Genomic DNA, 16,164 nt, shown 5'->3' with positions numbered 1-16,164 from the left:
GCTGAAAAACGTTCTCGGCCAACTCGCTACTTATCGTTATCGAAAACAGCTGATTTAAAACTTGTGCAATTTGTTAGAAATTTAAATGACGGAACACATTGTTAAAGTATTGCAGCGCTCGCAGCTGAGCCACAGCCAAACGGATGTGAAGCCCTTTATCTACATGCACAGCAAGTGGCTGGAGGATGCGATAGAGCTGCAGTTGTTCATCACAACGAGCAATACGAGCTACAAAGCTATTCTGAAACATGATGAAATTCGAAGTGCAGCCGAAGAATTGGAGCAGCCCTATGATGAGTTTTTCGCCGAATGCAAAAAGGCACTCACTATGCAAATGGGATTGCCTGGATTCGACTACGAGCTGGACGAGCAACAGGCACAATTCAAGCTTTGGAAATGCACTGGCTTTGAAACGTTGTACGTTGAGGTGTCACTGCGTAAAGTATCCAACGTCCATCAGTTGCTAGATGCAGCGATCGAATGTGGACAAAACCTGTCAACTACGATTCCTTCTGTTGCTACAGTAGCGTCCAGCCAGAGTGAGTCTGCTGCCAGCCAACCTAACGAATTGGCTGCGGAATACGAGCAATATATCAAAGATTCCAAGCTACAAGAGAAGAAACTGCTCAAGAAATTCCTGTTGCTGCTTAATAGTAAAAAGCAGCGCATTGAGGAGCTGGAGCGGCAACTGGAGCGACATAGGAATACCGCTGCTGACACAGACACCGATGTGGAGGACGTGCAGCCGGAGAATGAAAACACCGACGACGATAGTGATTTTGGAGGCGCCACACAAGCCCTAACACAAAAGGAAGCCATGCAGGAATGATGTCTGGCTGGCTCCAATTTTATTTAGAATTCCCCTGGCATCCTCAATCAAAAATATCAACTGTATTAATATGAATAATATTATAAGAAAATTGTACGTTTTTCCTTTCCAGTGATTTGTTTTTCATTTTAATAAATTAACTTTATAAGGTATATGTGTATATGTATAAATAAACAACAAATAGATTATTAAACATAATATACAATACAATTACAATCAATACGTGTTTTATCTGCATAGCTTAGAATTAGAGCAAAAAAAAGATTGCATTTTGGAATAAGTTACAATTGTCGTTGCAGAAAATGGTGTTTTTTTTTTTTGGAATTTGTAAATAATGTAAACATTAAAAAAAGCTCGAAAGTCAATTATTAAAAAATAAAAGCATTTTACATAAAAATGTATGTATATGTCTGCTATTAATATGTATGTATATGTATATACGTTATGTATAAATATGTTAGGCATGTGTAACATTTGAAAGAGTAAACAATTGGCGCTGCTCCTCAAGGATGTCGTCGCACTAAACTCACACTCAAAGCGCAAGCAGATCCTCTTCAGCGCCTGGTTTCTTTGGTGTCTTTCGTAAGCTGCTATCGGGCCCTGTTCCAGATCCAGATCCTGTCGTGGCACTAGCGGCGGAGTTCGATGCATTGATCGTTGGAAGATTTTCAGCGGCAGCAGCCCGTTCTTCAAGGAATTTATCAAACTCGGAGCTGGTCAGTTCCTCAATGCCGTCAATGTCCTTCTGCTTGAAAAGCAAATCTTAATCAATAAACCAGTTTTACAGTGAAACATTGGAAAGCCAAAAAAAAAATAAATGTATAAAATGAAGAACTTAAAAATGTATGTGCCATTTATTGAAGAAGATGAGAAATGATTTATTGCTGTTTATTGCTACTTACTGAGCTGCCCAGCCACGCCTCCATCTCGTCGATCTCATTCTCTTTCGTCGACTAAGTGGTGGCCATCATCAACAGAATAGAAACCCAAACGAAACGAAACCAAATCGAAATATTGCAGAAAAACATAAAACGAAAATAAAATCAACGCAAATTAAAAAATAAATATATAGAGTATATAAATATAAATATATACATAATTAATTTAAAAAACAAACATTAGAGCGACATTAGTTAACATCGATTCCAGGCGTAGTTTACTCACTTTACTTACCACCGGCGGATCGCCGGCTGCACGTGGTTGTGGTTGTTGTGGACTTGGTGACGGCTTCTGTTGCTTGTAGGGAGACGCAACACTTCCAGCTGCTGCATCCACAGTTGGAATATCCCGCAGCAGTTCCGTTTTACTGGATTAACAAATACAAATCACATGTTAAATATGGATCATTAAATATATATAATGTTGCTTACTGGTTGCCGTCGGTGCGCGATTGCGCCAGCATATCAAACTCATCGGCAGCGCCTGTTGGAATTGCTGCTGCACCAGCAGCTGCTCCTCCAGTGGCGCCCAGTTGTAACTGTCCAAAGCTTTGGGGCAGTTGCTCCTCGCTGCTTTCAATCAAGTCAATTAGCAGCTGATCACTTTGTGGCGTATTACTGACAGCAGTTGTTGATGGAGAGACAGTTGCTGCAGCGGCTCCAGTTGCGACTCCGACTCCTGCTCCCGCTGTCGGTACACCCGGAACACCCATGGCAGCGCCAAGCACTGCAGATGGGGAAGTAATCGCAGCTGCTCCGGCATTGCCCTGGGCACGAGTCTTCTCGTAGCGTTGATGTCGCAAAAACACATTGTTTAATTCGTCATTAATGCGCAGAAATTCAGCAGTCAATTCATCATCCTGAACACGTCCAATCAGATCCACAATACGCGACTGCATCTCCTTGCAAGTGGCGGTCAACTCATTGAGTAGAGCATAGTCATCGGGCGACTCTTGGCCCGGCTTCATCACGCTTAGCATCTCGGCCAGAATGGACATATTGTTGCTAACAATTTCCAGCTCAGAGCGCAATTTGGCTCCCTGTTCGGGCGTTAAATGCAACGGTCCACTTGGAACAGCCACGGAAGCTGCAGCGGCAGCGGCTGCCACATGCTGAGGCGATATTGTGTGCTGGGCGGCCATAAGCTGTGGATGCGGCACTGGATGAACTTCAGGCACACTCTACAAATATAAAACAAAGTAATTAATCATATGTATTTCAACATAAAGAGGTGTCTACTCACCCGCTGTGGCGTGTAGATTGGCGCCATGGCATCCAGATCGGTGGGCGGAAACTCAATGCCCTTATTCTTCAGCTCCATGTACATTTGTGTAACGCCATTGAGATCGGGTTGATTCTTGAAAGCATCTGCCCAGATCTGTATAAGACTGAGCACCTTCTCCTGCATTACGGCCGGAGGATCATTCTTGGGACCAATCAGCTTGACCAGGTCATTGATGAAGTCCTTCTGGGCGACCAGGACATGGAATGCCTTGCCGCAGTTCTTCACACAGGTCTCTAGCACAGTCAGCGTATACATGACCACCTGATTATTCTTACCAGCATTCTGTGAGAGACGCTTGCGTATAGCACGCATTGCATCCCGCGCCGTGTCCGAGGATTCGTTGATCATGTCACAGATTTCCATATTGGCCGCCCAATTCTCCGATGCCAGTGACGCATCGGTGGCGGCCTCTGTAAGAAAATGGAAGGGGAAGGGGACGGAGAATGGAATTTGCTTTAGTTATGCTGTTTAAAAACAATTTGTTTAAATATTTAAGTTGATATTTTGGCAAGCAAATATGAAAAAACAGTCAGCTGAGTGGTATGTATTTGAGTGTGTTTTTGTTTGTTTTTCTTTTTCCTTTCGACTGTTTGTTTTGCTTTTGGCTTAGAGACATCGTATTTTGTTTACGCTTGAGAAATAAACATCAACAAAATATCATGCGGCAGCAATAAATTTAAAGCTTAGCGTTTTATAATTGCAAATTAAATACACATATATGAAACAAAGCAACAACTAATGAACAGTTAACACACAAACATAACATGATATTGAGATAGTTGCTATTTATGCACATATCATGACATTTGGCACGTGTAAACCGATCAATTTATTGGCGTAGGTGAGTGTAGCGAGAGATCGAGCAAGAAAGAGTGAGATCGAACTCTCGCACTACGCTCTTTGCTTTTGCTTTTTGTTTTAAAGTGCAACGCACTCAAATAACACAACAAAAGCAAACACAATAACAATTGCATTCATAAAACGCAGACATAAAAATCAGTTATAAATTACACCTAATTCAACTTAAAGCAAAGCAAAACAAAAAGCGCAATAGGAAATTGGAGCGAGAAAAAAAAGGGATGAAGCAACAAATTAGTAAAGCGTTGAAAAGTAACACTAAGACTCACACACAAACACACTATAACAATACTAAGTGACTACGAAAATTCGACAGAAAGCAGAATTGAATAAATTAACACATTTATGTAACTTAAATAGCAAAAACAAAATTAAAAACGTAAAACTAATTAGGTGCACCGTATTTTGAGATGGTCAAGGAGTTCAGTGAGCCCAATTATTATTTATCTATTGCATGAATGTGTCATAGGCTTCAATAGATCGCTAGCCATCCAAAACTATACAAAAGGTATGTGGTTGTAATCTTATCAGGCAATTCGCAATGTCACTAACTGAAATTGAGACTGACAGTGGGAGGGGACTGGCGCAATAGCGGTTTTTGCCATAGTAATCAGATGGCAACAACAAAACTGTTATTGTGGTGGGTGATATGGGTGTTGCGTGCGATTGCATGTGTGTGTGCGTGTGTTCAGGTACGTGTGTATATGTTCCGAATACAATAAGAAAACGACAAACTACCCAAGAAAGTTGGGAAAATTCAATTTTCAATAGCTTGCTTTGTGCAGCGTTTCCGTCTGGATCACAGCTGTTATAATAATAATTGAAATGCGCAAATATACTTGTTAAACATGCACACAAACATATGCATATTTGAAAAAGTGAGACAATTTAATAATTACACCCACACACACCTCACACAACATTTTGTATGACCGCTTCTTTTCACTTTTACTCACCGATGCGTTGTCCAACGGGTGTTGAAAAAACATTGCCTAGAGCGCCCACATTAAAGAATGAAGCCATTTTGGTGCACTGACTTTTGTTTAATACGTGTTTGTTTTATTTATTTGCTTACTAAAAACGAGCGCAAATGTTTTTATGCGTTTCATCTGCAGCCACTGTTGTCAACTTAGCTAATTTAAATCTAAATCTGGCTATTTTCAGAATTTGTATGATAGAAAAATTTAAAATTTTTATTAGCTGACAGAAACAGCTATTTTCCCGCTAAAAACTTGACAGCACTGGTGTGAGAGATTGCCACCCGAATCAAGGGCTGCCACCCTGCAGAATTTCCCGATCTGGCTCGATTTTTTGTACTTAAAAAAACAAGTACATTTCCGAAATTGGGTGGTTTTTCATTTTTGTACTTAGTTTCGAATTTTTTAAATTTTTGCATATTTTTTTTTTGAGTTTTCTTGATTTTTTTGATACCACCCTGCCAAATTTCCCGATCTGGCTAATTTTTTTGCGTTTTCATCTGCTGCCACTGTTGCCAACTTAGCTATTTTAATGCTAAATCTGTTTTTTTTTTTCAGAATTCGTTTGCTAGAATAATTTTAAAATTGCTATTAGCTGGAAATCTGCTGCATTTTCTTCGGCGCTGCCACCCGGCCCAAAGAGCTGCCACCCCGTCCAATTTTCTGATCTGGCGGCTCGTACAAACAGTATTATTAAAATACTAAAAATGATTGATCAAATTTGCGTGCAGCCAACTTCGTGTGAGTTGAAAATATGGCACGCTTCCAACTTCACGTAGTGCTGCCAACTATTGAACAAAGTGGTCAGTCTCGTTTGGCGAAAAGTGATGCAAAAGAGAATTGACAGTCGGAAGAAACACGAGGGAAGGAATTGTCATTATTTTTGAAAATCAAATATTCGCCCACGAAATATGCAAACGTAAAGGATAAACCCGTTATGTTGAATAATCGAATAAAATACGACAAGTGTTCTTGTGTTTTCTCGCTGGGAAAGTACCGCACATTAAACCGAATTGCGGAGCCAATAGCATAAAGCGAAAAAAAGCGTGTGCAATTGTGTTAGTGTGCGTGCATTGGTTGCTTGGTGTGTTGGCCGAAAGCAAGTGAGACGAGAGTGTGAAGATAAAATAAAATAAAGAACAAAAAGTTGTAGCGCGGGCAACGAACGAACGTTCAACGTTGTTGAAGGACGCAGAGGAGCGGTCGCTGAACGCGGGGGCAGGACCTATAAAACGTGAAGTTGACCGGTCGGAGGCGGATCTTGAGGATTGCTCAAATGCACAACAGCTAGTTTTCAAAGTGTGCGCGTGTGTGTGTGTCTGGGTTCGAGTCCGCGCAACACATCCGCCCGCCTACACCACAATAACAACAACAACAACCACATCGAATGCTTTCATTTAATTTTTGCGCCACCGCCTTCCCCCTCACCAATCGTCCAATCGACACTATTACTACTGATTTAATTAATGCGCTATCAACTCAACCTCACTCAACTAATCATTAACTATCAGTGCTGAGAGAGCAGCGTCTGTCGAGAGAGGAGAGCAGCGTTAAATCCTTCAAAATTCCACCACAAATTCCGCCCACCACTGCGAGCGCCATGCCCGTCTCGTTGGCTGTGTGCGAAACAGCGAATGTTGTCAACGCTGCGCTGCGGGAATCTCTTGGCGTCAACGTCGCCGGAAGCGTCGGAGGCTGCGTCGCAGCGACAGCTAGTCGATCTGGATCTGGGTCTGCTGCTGACGAGGCCAAAACCGGCGACGATTCATTGACTGATAACTTGCAAAGTCAAATTGTGGCTAATGCCAAGCGTGTCTTGTTCGCCAAAATCGAATATGAGGAGGTTAAGAATTACAGTGAATCGGTGCTGGCCAAACTCAAATCCAAATATATCGTCATTGAGCCGGACAACAACAATTTTGGTAACAACAAAACAAACGGCAAAGCTGTCGGCTCAAATGGACATGGTAAGTGGTTATCGTCATCGTTATCGTCTTTTATTTTTAGTTGCTGAGTCTTTCTCAATGTGTTTGGCAATCGGCGCACAAATTTTCCAGGCGCGCTGCTGTGAATATGTGTATGTACAGTTGGTCGAGAAAGTGTTTGGACCAAAAAAAAAATGCACACCTTTGTTTTATTTATTTTTAAAAATAGTTAAATTCAATGAAAATTAATTTTTTTTTTTTTTTAAATTTGTTCACCATACATTTTGGATTTTGTCAAAACACTGTCTTGACTTACTGTCTGTGTATCTGTATGTGTGTAGATTGTGCTTGCAATGTTTGTTTTGCCATATTTTGAACAACATCATCACGTGTGAATAAACACATTTTTTCATACCCTGTCTGGTTATGCTGCACAATTTATGAACAGCGACGTCGCAGTCTCAGCAACAGAAGTAGCGGCAGTGGCTGCGTCAGTGTCTGTGTGTGCGCTTGGGTGGTGTACGTGGTGGTCTCATATAAACAAAATGCAAAGGAAAAGCATACCAAGCAAAACAAGTACAAGATCGTAAAGAGTGAGTTGGACAGGCAGCGACAGCGACGTCGACCGCGGCAGAGAACTCACTACACATTTTTACTACTGTCTACTTCTGAATCACAGCGCATAGCAGAGCTGAAAAAAAACGTGCCGTTGTCGCGGCAAACATTTTACACGCGGCTACCCTCTCTATCTCTCCCGCTCACTCACTCACTCAGTCTCTCGTTCGCACTTATAGATAGAGTTAATGCTGCTGCTGAAAATTAGATTTGGTAATCGCATTACTGCAAAGTCTGCTACTGGATCTTATTTTCATAGTCTTTATTTTTAAGAAATGTTGCGTCGCATTTTGCTGTGTGTTGTGAATGGAAATATAAAAGAGTAGAAGCGAATGAGTGTGATTCATGCATACAAATAAATGTACAAATCAACATACACACACACATTTCGTATATTCGCCTTCGCCTTGTACGCAAGCAGGAAGTAAAAACAAAGAGAAGGCGATGCAGAGAAATGGTCAAAGACTCCTCTGGTCAGGCCATGTTGTTTTGCCAGCCGCATCAGCAACAACAACAAGAACAAGCAATACGCCTACAACAACAACTGTTACTCCGCGCCAAAGTTGTTCAATTTTCACAACGAGCAGTCAAAAATTCAGTTGGCAACACTCAAAATATCCGAATCACTTTCAATTAGCATACGCCAGAGCGAGACGACAATAGATATCAATGAAATGAAATGCTAGTCACCCTCTTTTTTTATTTGTAACAGCAGCGAGTACGACGAATCGCTGCTCGCTGTTATCAACATAACACAGACGCACAAAGGCGCACAGGTGACCATATTATATATGTACATATATATGTATAATATGTGAGTGCGTGTGTGTATTTGTGGCTCGTGGTGTGGTGCTCGTTGGTGGTGTTGTGTCGCTGCCTGTGGCAGTCAGTATCTCAGTGTTCGTCATATATTCGTTTTAATTTTAGTCCAAGTCAATTCTGCTGTTTCTGTTCGACTTGGTTCCCTCAAATGTATTACAATGACTGTGATAATTGTGGACAGCAGCTTCGCATTGTGGCTGCTATATAAATTGCTATTGCTGCCGTGCCTTGTGCTCTTGGCCCGATTTATTGGACTTGTGCTAATGCCCAGGCGTAAATTTGCTGTTTCATTTACAGACAATAACAATGCGAATGTGAACGGCAACGGAACTGTGAATGGCAATCGTAGCAAGCAGTCAACGGATCAATCCAATCAGAATTCGAACTCAAATTCGAGCTCGAATCCCAATGAGCTGCCCAAACCGAAACGAGTGCTATTCCAAAGAGAGAACATTCGTATCGGATGGAAGCAGTCGGAACGCAAGTGGCAAGTGGGCACTGGAATGCTCAATGTGGGCAACACTTGTTACCTCAACTCGACGCTGCAGGCGCTCTTTCACATCCCAGCGTTGGCCAATTGGCTCGTCTCGGAGTCGTCACATTTGGAGAACTGCAACATCAGTGAATCGTGTGGCGGCAGTGGTTGCATCATCTGCGCCATGGCCAAAACCCTGCAGTCCACACAATCCAATCAGTCAGCGGTGCGTCCATTTCTTATATACACCAAGCTGAGGCAAATCTGCAAGCACATGGTCGTTGGACGCCAGGAGGATGCCCATGAGTTCCTTCGCTTTCTGGTCGAGGCCATGGAGAAGGCGTATCTAATGCGCTTTCGCAACTACAAGGAATTGGATCAGCTGGTGAAGGAGACGACACCTCTTAATCAAATCTTTGGCGGATATTTACGCAGCGAGGTGCGCTGCCTGAGTTGCAATCATGTCTCGATTACGTTTCAACATTTCCAAGATCTACTATTGGACATCCGCAAGGCGGACACCCTCGAGGAGGCATTTGACGGTTACTTTTCCCGGGAACGCCTCGAGGATATGGGCTACAAATGCGAGGGCTGCAAGAAAAAGGTGAGTAACAAATCGTTGATTGATTAATTACGACGAAATTGCAATAATAAATCAGTCTATTTATCTGCTTTGTTAGGAATAGATACATATATATTTAATTGCGCAGGAACTTTGTGTTTAATTTGCAAGCACTTGAAAGTAGAGATTGTAATGATTATAATTTTTTGAAGTCAAAATGTTAAATCAAATAATTATGTCTTGATTTTTATAATATTTTCAAAATGTATTACTTAAAAAGTCTTCAATAATTCTTATATATGAAATATCTTTTATTTCTTATAACTCCCATAATTTCCCATCCAAAAATAGTACATCTTGGATTTACTCATTTATCCAATTAATAAATCTCACTTTAGCTCGATTATCAACAAATTATGTCTTGATCTTTAAAATATTTTCAAAACGTATTATTTAAATAGTCTCTAACAAAGAATAACACCGGAACCGTTAACCGAAACTAACCGTTTCATTTTTAGTACCGAAACTGAAACCGTAGCCGAATGAAAATTTTCTGTCAAGAAACGAATACCGAAACGTTTGTACCGGTACGGTTGTGGTTAAAGAGTTGACCAACTTCAAAGTGGCATAACTTGATCAAAATTGAACCGATTTTCAAGCAGAATGTCATTTTGATCATGATTTGGCCTCTAAATTCATTCTGTACTCAAATTTGGTTCATTGAGAAAATTTAATTATTTTCGACCAAGATTCGATTTCGATGGTAAGGGTCCCCCCTTTGCAATTTTGAAAATTCAAAATTTTAAATCTCAAGTTTTCACTTTATATCGACTTCTTATATCGTAATTAGTATAAAACAACTCTTTAAATTTGATTCTGAGACTTTTCATTTTTTTGTAAAAAATCATGGGAAAATGAAAAAAATTGTGACTTGTAAAGTGGCTAGGTCAAGGGTGCGACCAACTTCAAACTGGCATATTTTTAACAAAACAGAACCGATTTTCAAGCGGAATGTCATTTTGATCATGGTTTGGCCTCTAAATTCATTCTGCACTCAAATATTTTTAAATTCGTTCAAAAATTTTGTTTTGTCCTAGGTCCAGCTATATATTTTGATGACATATTTATTATAAAACGACATCTTAACATTTTAAAATGTTTTCAAGTTGATTTGTTGTACCGTATTGATACCGGAATCAAAAGAAAAAAACCGAAAGGACGTAGCGAAACCGAATCCGTAGCCTATTGGTTTGATTTCCTGGTCTTCAATAATTCTTATATATGAAAAAACAAGTATTTCTTATAATTCCCATAATTAAAACATCTTTGACTTACTCATATATCCAATTAATAAATCTCACTTTATCTCGATTAGAATTGTGCAAGATTTAGCTAGACAATTTGCAACATAATTCCAATAATTAAAAATATGTATTAATTTGTATATATATTTCTAGGTGTCTGCCACGAAACAGTTTAGCCTGGAGCGAGCACCGATCACGCTGTGCATCCAGCTGAAACGCTTCTCGATGATGGGCAACAAGCTGACCAAACAGATTAGCTTCAAGCCACGCATTGACCTGAGCAGATTCGCCGCACGGAGTCCAACAGCTGCTGCACAGCCGTTGAGCTATCGCCTGGTGTCGATGGTCACACATTTGGGCGTCTCACAGCATTGTGGCCATTACACGGCCATTGGTCTAACCGAGGCGGGCAGCTACTACAACTTTGATGACAGCTATGTGAGACCGATTGCCATGCAGAGTGTTTGCAATACGAATGCCTACATAATGTTCTATGAGTTGGATGTGGCCAGCAGCAACAATGGTGGTGCCAAGCTGAACGGATTGCGTCTGACCAATGGGCAGCATAGTCCAGCAGTGGCAACTGTTGCCACGGCAACATCAACCTCAGCAGCAACAGCATCCGCATCCGTTGTGTCGCCACGTTTTATTGGACCACAGCTGCCGAATGGCTATGCCAATAGCAATGGACATGCACTTGGTGGTGGTGTCAAGACGGCCATTCAGTTCAAGACCACACCACAGAAGCAATCACCACAACATCAACAGCAGCAGCAGCAGCAAAATGGTCTTATGGGAGCTAATAAATTTCAGGAATCTTCGCAATCGAAGCATTCACTGGCTGGCCCATTGCCTAAGGGAGAAGCTGCTCCAGCTGCAAATTCAAATGCTAACAAAAGTTCCTGCAACAACAACAATTTAAGCAACCAGCAACAACATATTCTGCCAATGTCATCCGACGAGGAGGAGGAGGAGGATAGCGATGATGATGTTAAAGCCAACACGGCGCCACAGCTGCCCAGTATGCCGAAAATGTTTGAGGACAGCGAAGGCGTTGCACAAACTGCCAAGTTGAAGCCAAAGACGCCACTGAAGAGCCTCGTTCCGTATGAGTCTGCCTCCGAGGAGGAGGAACAACAACAACAACAGCAGCAGCAGCAACAACAGTCGCCACAACAACCGCAACAGCAACAAGCAACAAATTCCCGCAAGCGTCGAAGTGGCGCCGATTCAAGCGAGGAATCAGATGAGGAAACGCCAACGCCGCCGTCAATATTGTCAGTGCGCAATGGACATGCCAAGACAAATGGCAACTCAAGTACCAGCAGCAACAACAACAAAGCCAAGTCCGCCTCAAATGCCTCGTCGGCCAACAAACAAAAGACTGATGCCATAGACGAGATATTTAAAAGTTTAAACAATTATAAAAATAACAAACACAGAAATGCAACACCTGCAGCAACAACAGCAGCAGCAGCAGCAGCTGATAGCAATGATGAAGAGGATCAAGATGAGGAGCAGGAGGAGCAGCAGGAGAAGGGACAGATCACAAAGCTAAGCAACGGTTGGCAGTCACAAAATGGCAGCAGCAAAGGACCGCCATCCCCAAAGACGCCGCCATCGCCAGCTGTAATTAAATCCAATACTGGCATATGGCAGATCACTCATGGCGATGATGACGATAATGATGATGATGATGATGAGCCTGCTGAAAAGCCAAAAGCTGTCAGTGTCAACACAACGCCGAAGAATCACAAGAATCCCTTTGCCGCCGGCAAGTGTGGAGACGCCAACAATGCAACAACGCCTGGCGCCAAGCGGCAGAAGCTGCTCAATGGCAGCGCCAAGTCACAACAACAACAACAGACGCCGAGGATCGGCAATGGCTATCAGAGTGAATCGCTGGCCAATGGCAATGCCGTCAGTGAGCTGTTGAAGCAAACGCATCGTGGCTATGGCAGCTCCGTGCTCAGCTGGAATGGCAAGGCATCTGAGATGGACAAGGAGGTAAGTGAGAATGTAATGCGATAAGATAAGAAAGTCTTTTCTCTTGCTGCACGCTTCATATCAAATCAAATCAATGCACACACACGCACAACACACACACACACACTGTGGATGTGGGTTACACTTCGGTGGACCCAAAAATGCTGTGTTCTCAATGAGCTTAGAGATGTGTAAATCAGGGACCGCAACTCTTATAAGTTTTAAAATCTAAATTTCAATTTAACAATTATTTTCAAATGTTATGATAAAAGTTCCAAAGTAACAATTTTTTTTTATAAAAATAAGAGTTTTTTTTATTTTTATTAAAAAGTTAATAAATATGAGTTATTAATAATAGTTATTCCGTAACTTTTATTTTTAAATCAGCACTAAATCCACCTTTTATATGATACATCACATGTTCTTCAAGGAGATAAATTCTAATATTTTCTATCATATTATATTTATTCTTTTTATTCTGATTTCTTCGGTTAATATTTGCATTCATAACTATTATTTGCGGTCCTTGGTGTAAATACAAATTCAAAGATCAATGAGAGCATGGCACTTTTAGGTAACTCTCTCGGACCTATTAATTTTCTATTTTTCGGTTATTTTATTATTTCTTGTAATCGATTGCATGCTGTGGTTGATTTCGAAAAATTGTTTTTGTAATTTTTGCATTTGTTTCCACATTATTATATCCCCCGTTCATATAGACTTTTGATTTGGTTTGTGCGAAACGGATAGCGGATAAAGATAACGGCAATGCGGATGGGCAAATCGACGTCAGCATTAACATAAACAGTGACAACATTAACATTAACAGCAACAATAACAGTAACAGTAACTCGACGACTCCAAATGATCTGATAATTTGAAATAATTATGATTACATACTCAATTTTCGCAATATATTGCGTCAAACTGTGATTGTGTTGAAGTCTCCATGCAGCGTGGACACTTCAATGCGCCTCCTACTCCCCCTACCTACTACCAACACTTCGTTTAAGTACGTCGTCGAGATCCTAGAGCCCAATAGGTAAAACTGTTGTTGCAGTACATCTGTAAATCCATCCAAAAATGAAATGAAGCTTATGTTTTTCAATTCAATTTAATTCAATTCAAGCCATGCCCGTTATCGCTTTACCAAATTAACTAGATATAGTTTCAAGAGCTGGAAAACTGTTTTCAAATTGTTGCCATCGATTGTTTTTCAGCTCGAACTTTTGAATCGCATGTTAACTCATTTGCATAAGCTTCATTACCACCATTAGCCATCCAAGTTTCAATCTGATTCTTGCATAACTAAAGCAATTAATTAATGTCAATTCTCTTTTTGCTTAACAGCTGCTTTCCGAGGCGCGTGAGCAACGCAAACGGGATGAGGATGATGATGAGGAGAATGAAATGGATCGTGGACGTCAGCGGAAGATCAAATCGGCGTCGGTTAAATGTAATAATAACAGCATACCCGGCTACAATCCATTCCAGGAATACGAGGGACAAAAACGTTGGCATGGCAACAACAACAACAAATCCGGCGGTTTTCCCCGTTTCCATCATCATAATTATCGCCCCAATTTTCAACAGCGCAACAAATTTAAATATAATCGCGGTGCAAAATTTCAACAGCAGCGCGCCTTGCAGCGCCATCTAGCGTCTGGCGGTGGCTTCACGCGGCGACAACATCAATCGGCAGGACAACAACAACAGCAACAACAGTCCTAACTGGATGACAATGATTTAGTTCAGTTGCTGTTGTTGTTTTATTTGTTGTTGTTCGTGGCCAGCAAGTGGCAAACGAGTTCGATTGGATTTTACATGAGTTTTGTAAACATTTTTTAACTGCTGATGAATATATTAGAAACTAGGACATGTAAGCTATAAGCTAGAGCATTATTGTTCCCCCATTATTATATCCCCACCTTCAACGATCCCCCATCTTAAGTTAAAATTGTTTGTAAGATTGTTTGGCATTTTATTTATTGTGTTAATTTTAAAGGAGACTTGGAAAACACAACTAAATCAAATTGTCGCTGGATTGTCCACATTTTAAAAAAATGTTAATCCCCTCCCAAATAAACATAGAAAAGAAGGAACGGAATAGAAACCAAACAAAGAAAAAAAAAGAAAAACACGTAAAACATTTAAATGCAAAACCAGATTAAACTGCAAATAAAGAATAAAAGAGAAACAATATATTTAAGATACTAACGAAGAAATGATTATGTAAATATTATATATTAGAATTGAGAGAGTAGATTAAACATTTGTCTAAGTTAAATGGCGAACATAAACAAATTTTATTTGAGCGCCAGTTTTATTTATAGCATTACTAAGCTCCGGCTGCGGCTGCGGCAATAATCAATTGCTAGTGTTAATGTAACCCAAAACTAATAAAAACATGTTGGATATATTATACATAAGTATATATATATATGATGGAATATGAACAAAAAATTAAATGTGCAAGAACACGGCCGGCGCCGGCGAATTAGCAAAATTATTATATACAGTTTATTTCGATCGATTAGTGTAATAGTAAATAAACCGTACAAGAAAACTAAACAATACAATGAATATGCTGAATTAGATGCTGTTGTTGTTGTAGCTTGGCAATCGCTAATCGCCTCCGCCCCGCTTGCGTTGCCTCTCCTTCTTGTTCATCATGCGTCCTTTGTGATAGCGGGTCTGTCCTCCAGGATTCTTGCCGTGCTTCAGTTTCTTGCGCTGATGCTTGGGCACACTCTTGATGGTATTGTTTCGATCCCGTTTTGCCTTTTTCTGGTTGTTCTTATTGTCGATGCGTTCTTTCATCTTAAATAGTTTGCTCTTCTTGATTTTCTTCAGCGTTTTCGTCTTCATTAGCTTGTCTAGATCCTTTTTGCTTTTAATTTCTGTATTTATTGCAGTCCCTTTGGCTGTCTTGGAGCTTGTTGCCCCATCTTCTGTGTCCGCTTTGCGCTTGCGAGATGCATTTATGTCGAAATCCATGCCAGGTATACGATCAGTTTGATTTTCGTCGTCTTCGTTGTTATCCTGCGTCTCCTCTTCCTCTTCGCTGTCTTCGGCTATGTTGGCACCAAGCATGTTGCGTTGGGCAGCCAAATCATTGGTGGTCAACTCCACGATCTTAACTTGCACCTCGTCATCTTCATAGGCCTCCTTTTGCGTTCCTTCCACTTTGTCTTCATCCGTAAGCTCCCGCAGCGGTTCGAAGGATTTCTTCAGATGCTTGAAGCCTTCCTTCACCTCTTGTCGTATGCGTTTGTGCTCTTCTTTAAGATTGCGATCCAAATCTGCCTTGGCGCGTGAGCGTCGTTCATTTTTTCGCTTCCGGAACCCAGTTAAAAACTCCCTGAGTAAACGCCAAGATAATTATGTGTTTTATCATATTATATATTCAGTTACTCACTTGCGCTTCTGTGGATCAAACACAACTTCCACTTTCTTCTTCTTGGGACGAGCCATTTCTGTCTTAAATTTGTACAAAAATCACCTCGTTGTTTACGTTTGTACAAAACACATGCTGGTTCGAGCTAGTTTAGGTCTGGCAACGCTAAAATAAATGGCAGCTTTTTATGC

General features: G+C 40.9%; 4 protein-coding genes and 1 long non-coding RNA gene across 7 annotated transcripts; 3 read left to right on the top strand and 2 right to left on the bottom strand.

Annotated features, from left to right (window-relative positions):
• LOC117786853 lies at window positions 1-981 on the top strand. The gene has a single exon (XM_034625266.1). The coding sequence runs from the start codon at window positions 86-88 to the stop codon at window positions 827-829; it is 744 nt and encodes a 247-aa protein (XP_034481157.1). The 5' UTR covers window positions 1-85; the 3' UTR covers window positions 830-981.
• Window positions 982-989: 8 nt separating this feature from the next.
• Window positions 990-5,066, bottom strand: LOC117786805 (TOM1-like protein 2). 2 transcript variants are annotated; one of them, XM_034625201.1, is made up of 6 exons: window positions 4,867-5,066; window positions 3,011-3,462; window positions 2,200-2,948; window positions 1,994-2,135; window positions 1,732-1,782; window positions 990-1,577 (listed from the first exon to the last, which is right to left on the bottom strand). In XM_034625201.1, the coding sequence occupies exons 1-6, from the start codon at window positions 4,931-4,933 to the stop codon at window positions 1,362-1,364; spliced, it is 1,677 nt and encodes a 558-aa protein (XP_034481092.1). In that variant the 5' UTR covers window positions 4,934-5,066; the 3' UTR covers window positions 990-1,361. The 2 variants fall into 2 exon arrangements, with proteins under 2 accessions (XP_034481092.1, XP_034481093.1); XM_034625202.1 differs by having other exon boundaries at window positions 990-1,574.
• Window positions 5,067-5,611: 545 nt separating this feature from the next.
• Window positions 5,612-14,998, top strand: LOC117786890. Its single transcript, XR_004617649.1, has 2 exons — window positions 5,612-6,033; window positions 14,676-14,998. It is a non-coding gene; the product is annotated as an uncharacterized LOC117786890 (long non-coding RNA).
• Window positions 6,041-14,694, top strand: LOC117786888 (ubiquitin carboxyl-terminal hydrolase 36). 2 transcript variants are annotated; one of them, XM_034625306.1, is made up of 6 exons: window positions 6,041-6,854; window positions 8,547-9,328; window positions 10,744-12,597; window positions 13,296-13,422; window positions 13,619-13,639; window positions 13,925-14,694. In XM_034625306.1, exons 1-6 carry the CDS (start codon window positions 6,488-6,490, stop codon window positions 14,305-14,307), a joined length of 3,534 nt encoding a protein of 1,177 aa, XP_034481197.1. In that variant the 5' UTR covers window positions 6,041-6,487; the 3' UTR covers window positions 14,308-14,694. The 2 variants fall into 2 exon arrangements, with proteins under 2 accessions (XP_034481197.1, XP_034481198.1); XM_034625307.1 differs by lacking the exons at window positions 13,296-13,422; window positions 13,619-13,639 and having other exon boundaries at window positions 6,046-6,854; window positions 13,927-14,694.
• A 75-nt stretch (window positions 14,999-15,073) lies between the features above and the next one.
• On the bottom strand, window positions 15,074-16,142 carry LOC117786845 (nucleolar protein 12). Its single transcript, XM_034625257.1, has 2 exons — window positions 15,995-16,142; window positions 15,074-15,937 (listed from the first exon to the last, which is right to left on the bottom strand). Exons 1-2 carry the CDS (start codon window positions 16,048-16,050, stop codon window positions 15,202-15,204), a joined length of 792 nt encoding a protein of 263 aa, XP_034481148.1. The 5' UTR covers window positions 16,051-16,142; the 3' UTR covers window positions 15,074-15,201.
• Window positions 16,143-16,164: the final 22 nt, after the last annotated feature.

This window comes from Drosophila innubila, assembly GCF_004354385.1.
Source record: "Drosophila innubila isolate TH190305 chromosome 3L unlocalized genomic scaffold, UK_Dinn_1.0 0_D_3L, whole genome shotgun sequence".
Taxonomy (NCBI): domain Eukaryota; kingdom Metazoa; phylum Arthropoda; class Insecta; order Diptera; family Drosophilidae; genus Drosophila; species Drosophila innubila.
This window is presented reverse-complemented; position numbering and strand designations above follow the sequence as displayed.

What these genes read in the sequence shown, in the direction of transcription:
- LOC117786805 (XM_034625201.1), bottom strand. Translation starts at nt 4,933, where the DNA reads ATGGCTTCATTCTTTAATGTGGGCGCTCTAGGCAATGTTTTTTCAACA. An exon ending in CAATCTACACGCCACAGCGG is followed by an intron (nt 2,949 to 3,010) that starts GTGAGTAGACAC and finishes TTATATTTGTAG; the next exon opens with AGTGTGCCTGAAGTTCATCC. An exon ending in AGGCGTGGCTGGGCAGCTCA is followed by an intron (nt 1,578 to 1,731) that starts GTAAGTAGCAAT and finishes TTGCTTTTCAAG; the next exon opens with CAGAAGGACATTGACGGCAT.
- LOC117786888 (XM_034625306.1), top strand. Translation starts at nt 6,488, where the DNA reads ATGCCCGTCTCGTTGGCTGTGTGCGAAACAGCGAATGTTGTCAACGCT. An exon ending in TGTCGGCTCAAATGGACATG is followed by an intron (nt 6,855 to 8,546) that starts GTAAGTGGTTAT and finishes TTTCATTTACAG; the next exon opens with ACAATAACAATGCGAATGTG. An exon ending in GCGAGGGCTGCAAGAAAAAG is followed by an intron (nt 9,329 to 10,743) that starts GTGAGTAACAAA and finishes ATATATTTCTAG; the next exon opens with GTGTCTGCCACGAAACAGTT.
- LOC117786845 (XM_034625257.1), bottom strand. Translation starts at nt 16,050, where the DNA reads ATGGCTCGTCCCAAGAAGAAGAAAGTGGAAGTTGTGTTTGATCCACAG. An exon ending in TTTGATCCACAGAAGCGCAA is followed by an intron (nt 15,938 to 15,994) that starts GTGAGTAACTGA and finishes GCGTTTACTCAG; the next exon opens with GGAGTTTTTAACTGGGTTCC.
- LOC117786853 (XM_034625266.1), top strand. Translation starts at nt 86, where the DNA reads ATGACGGAACACATTGTTAAAGTATTGCAGCGCTCGCAGCTGAGCCAC.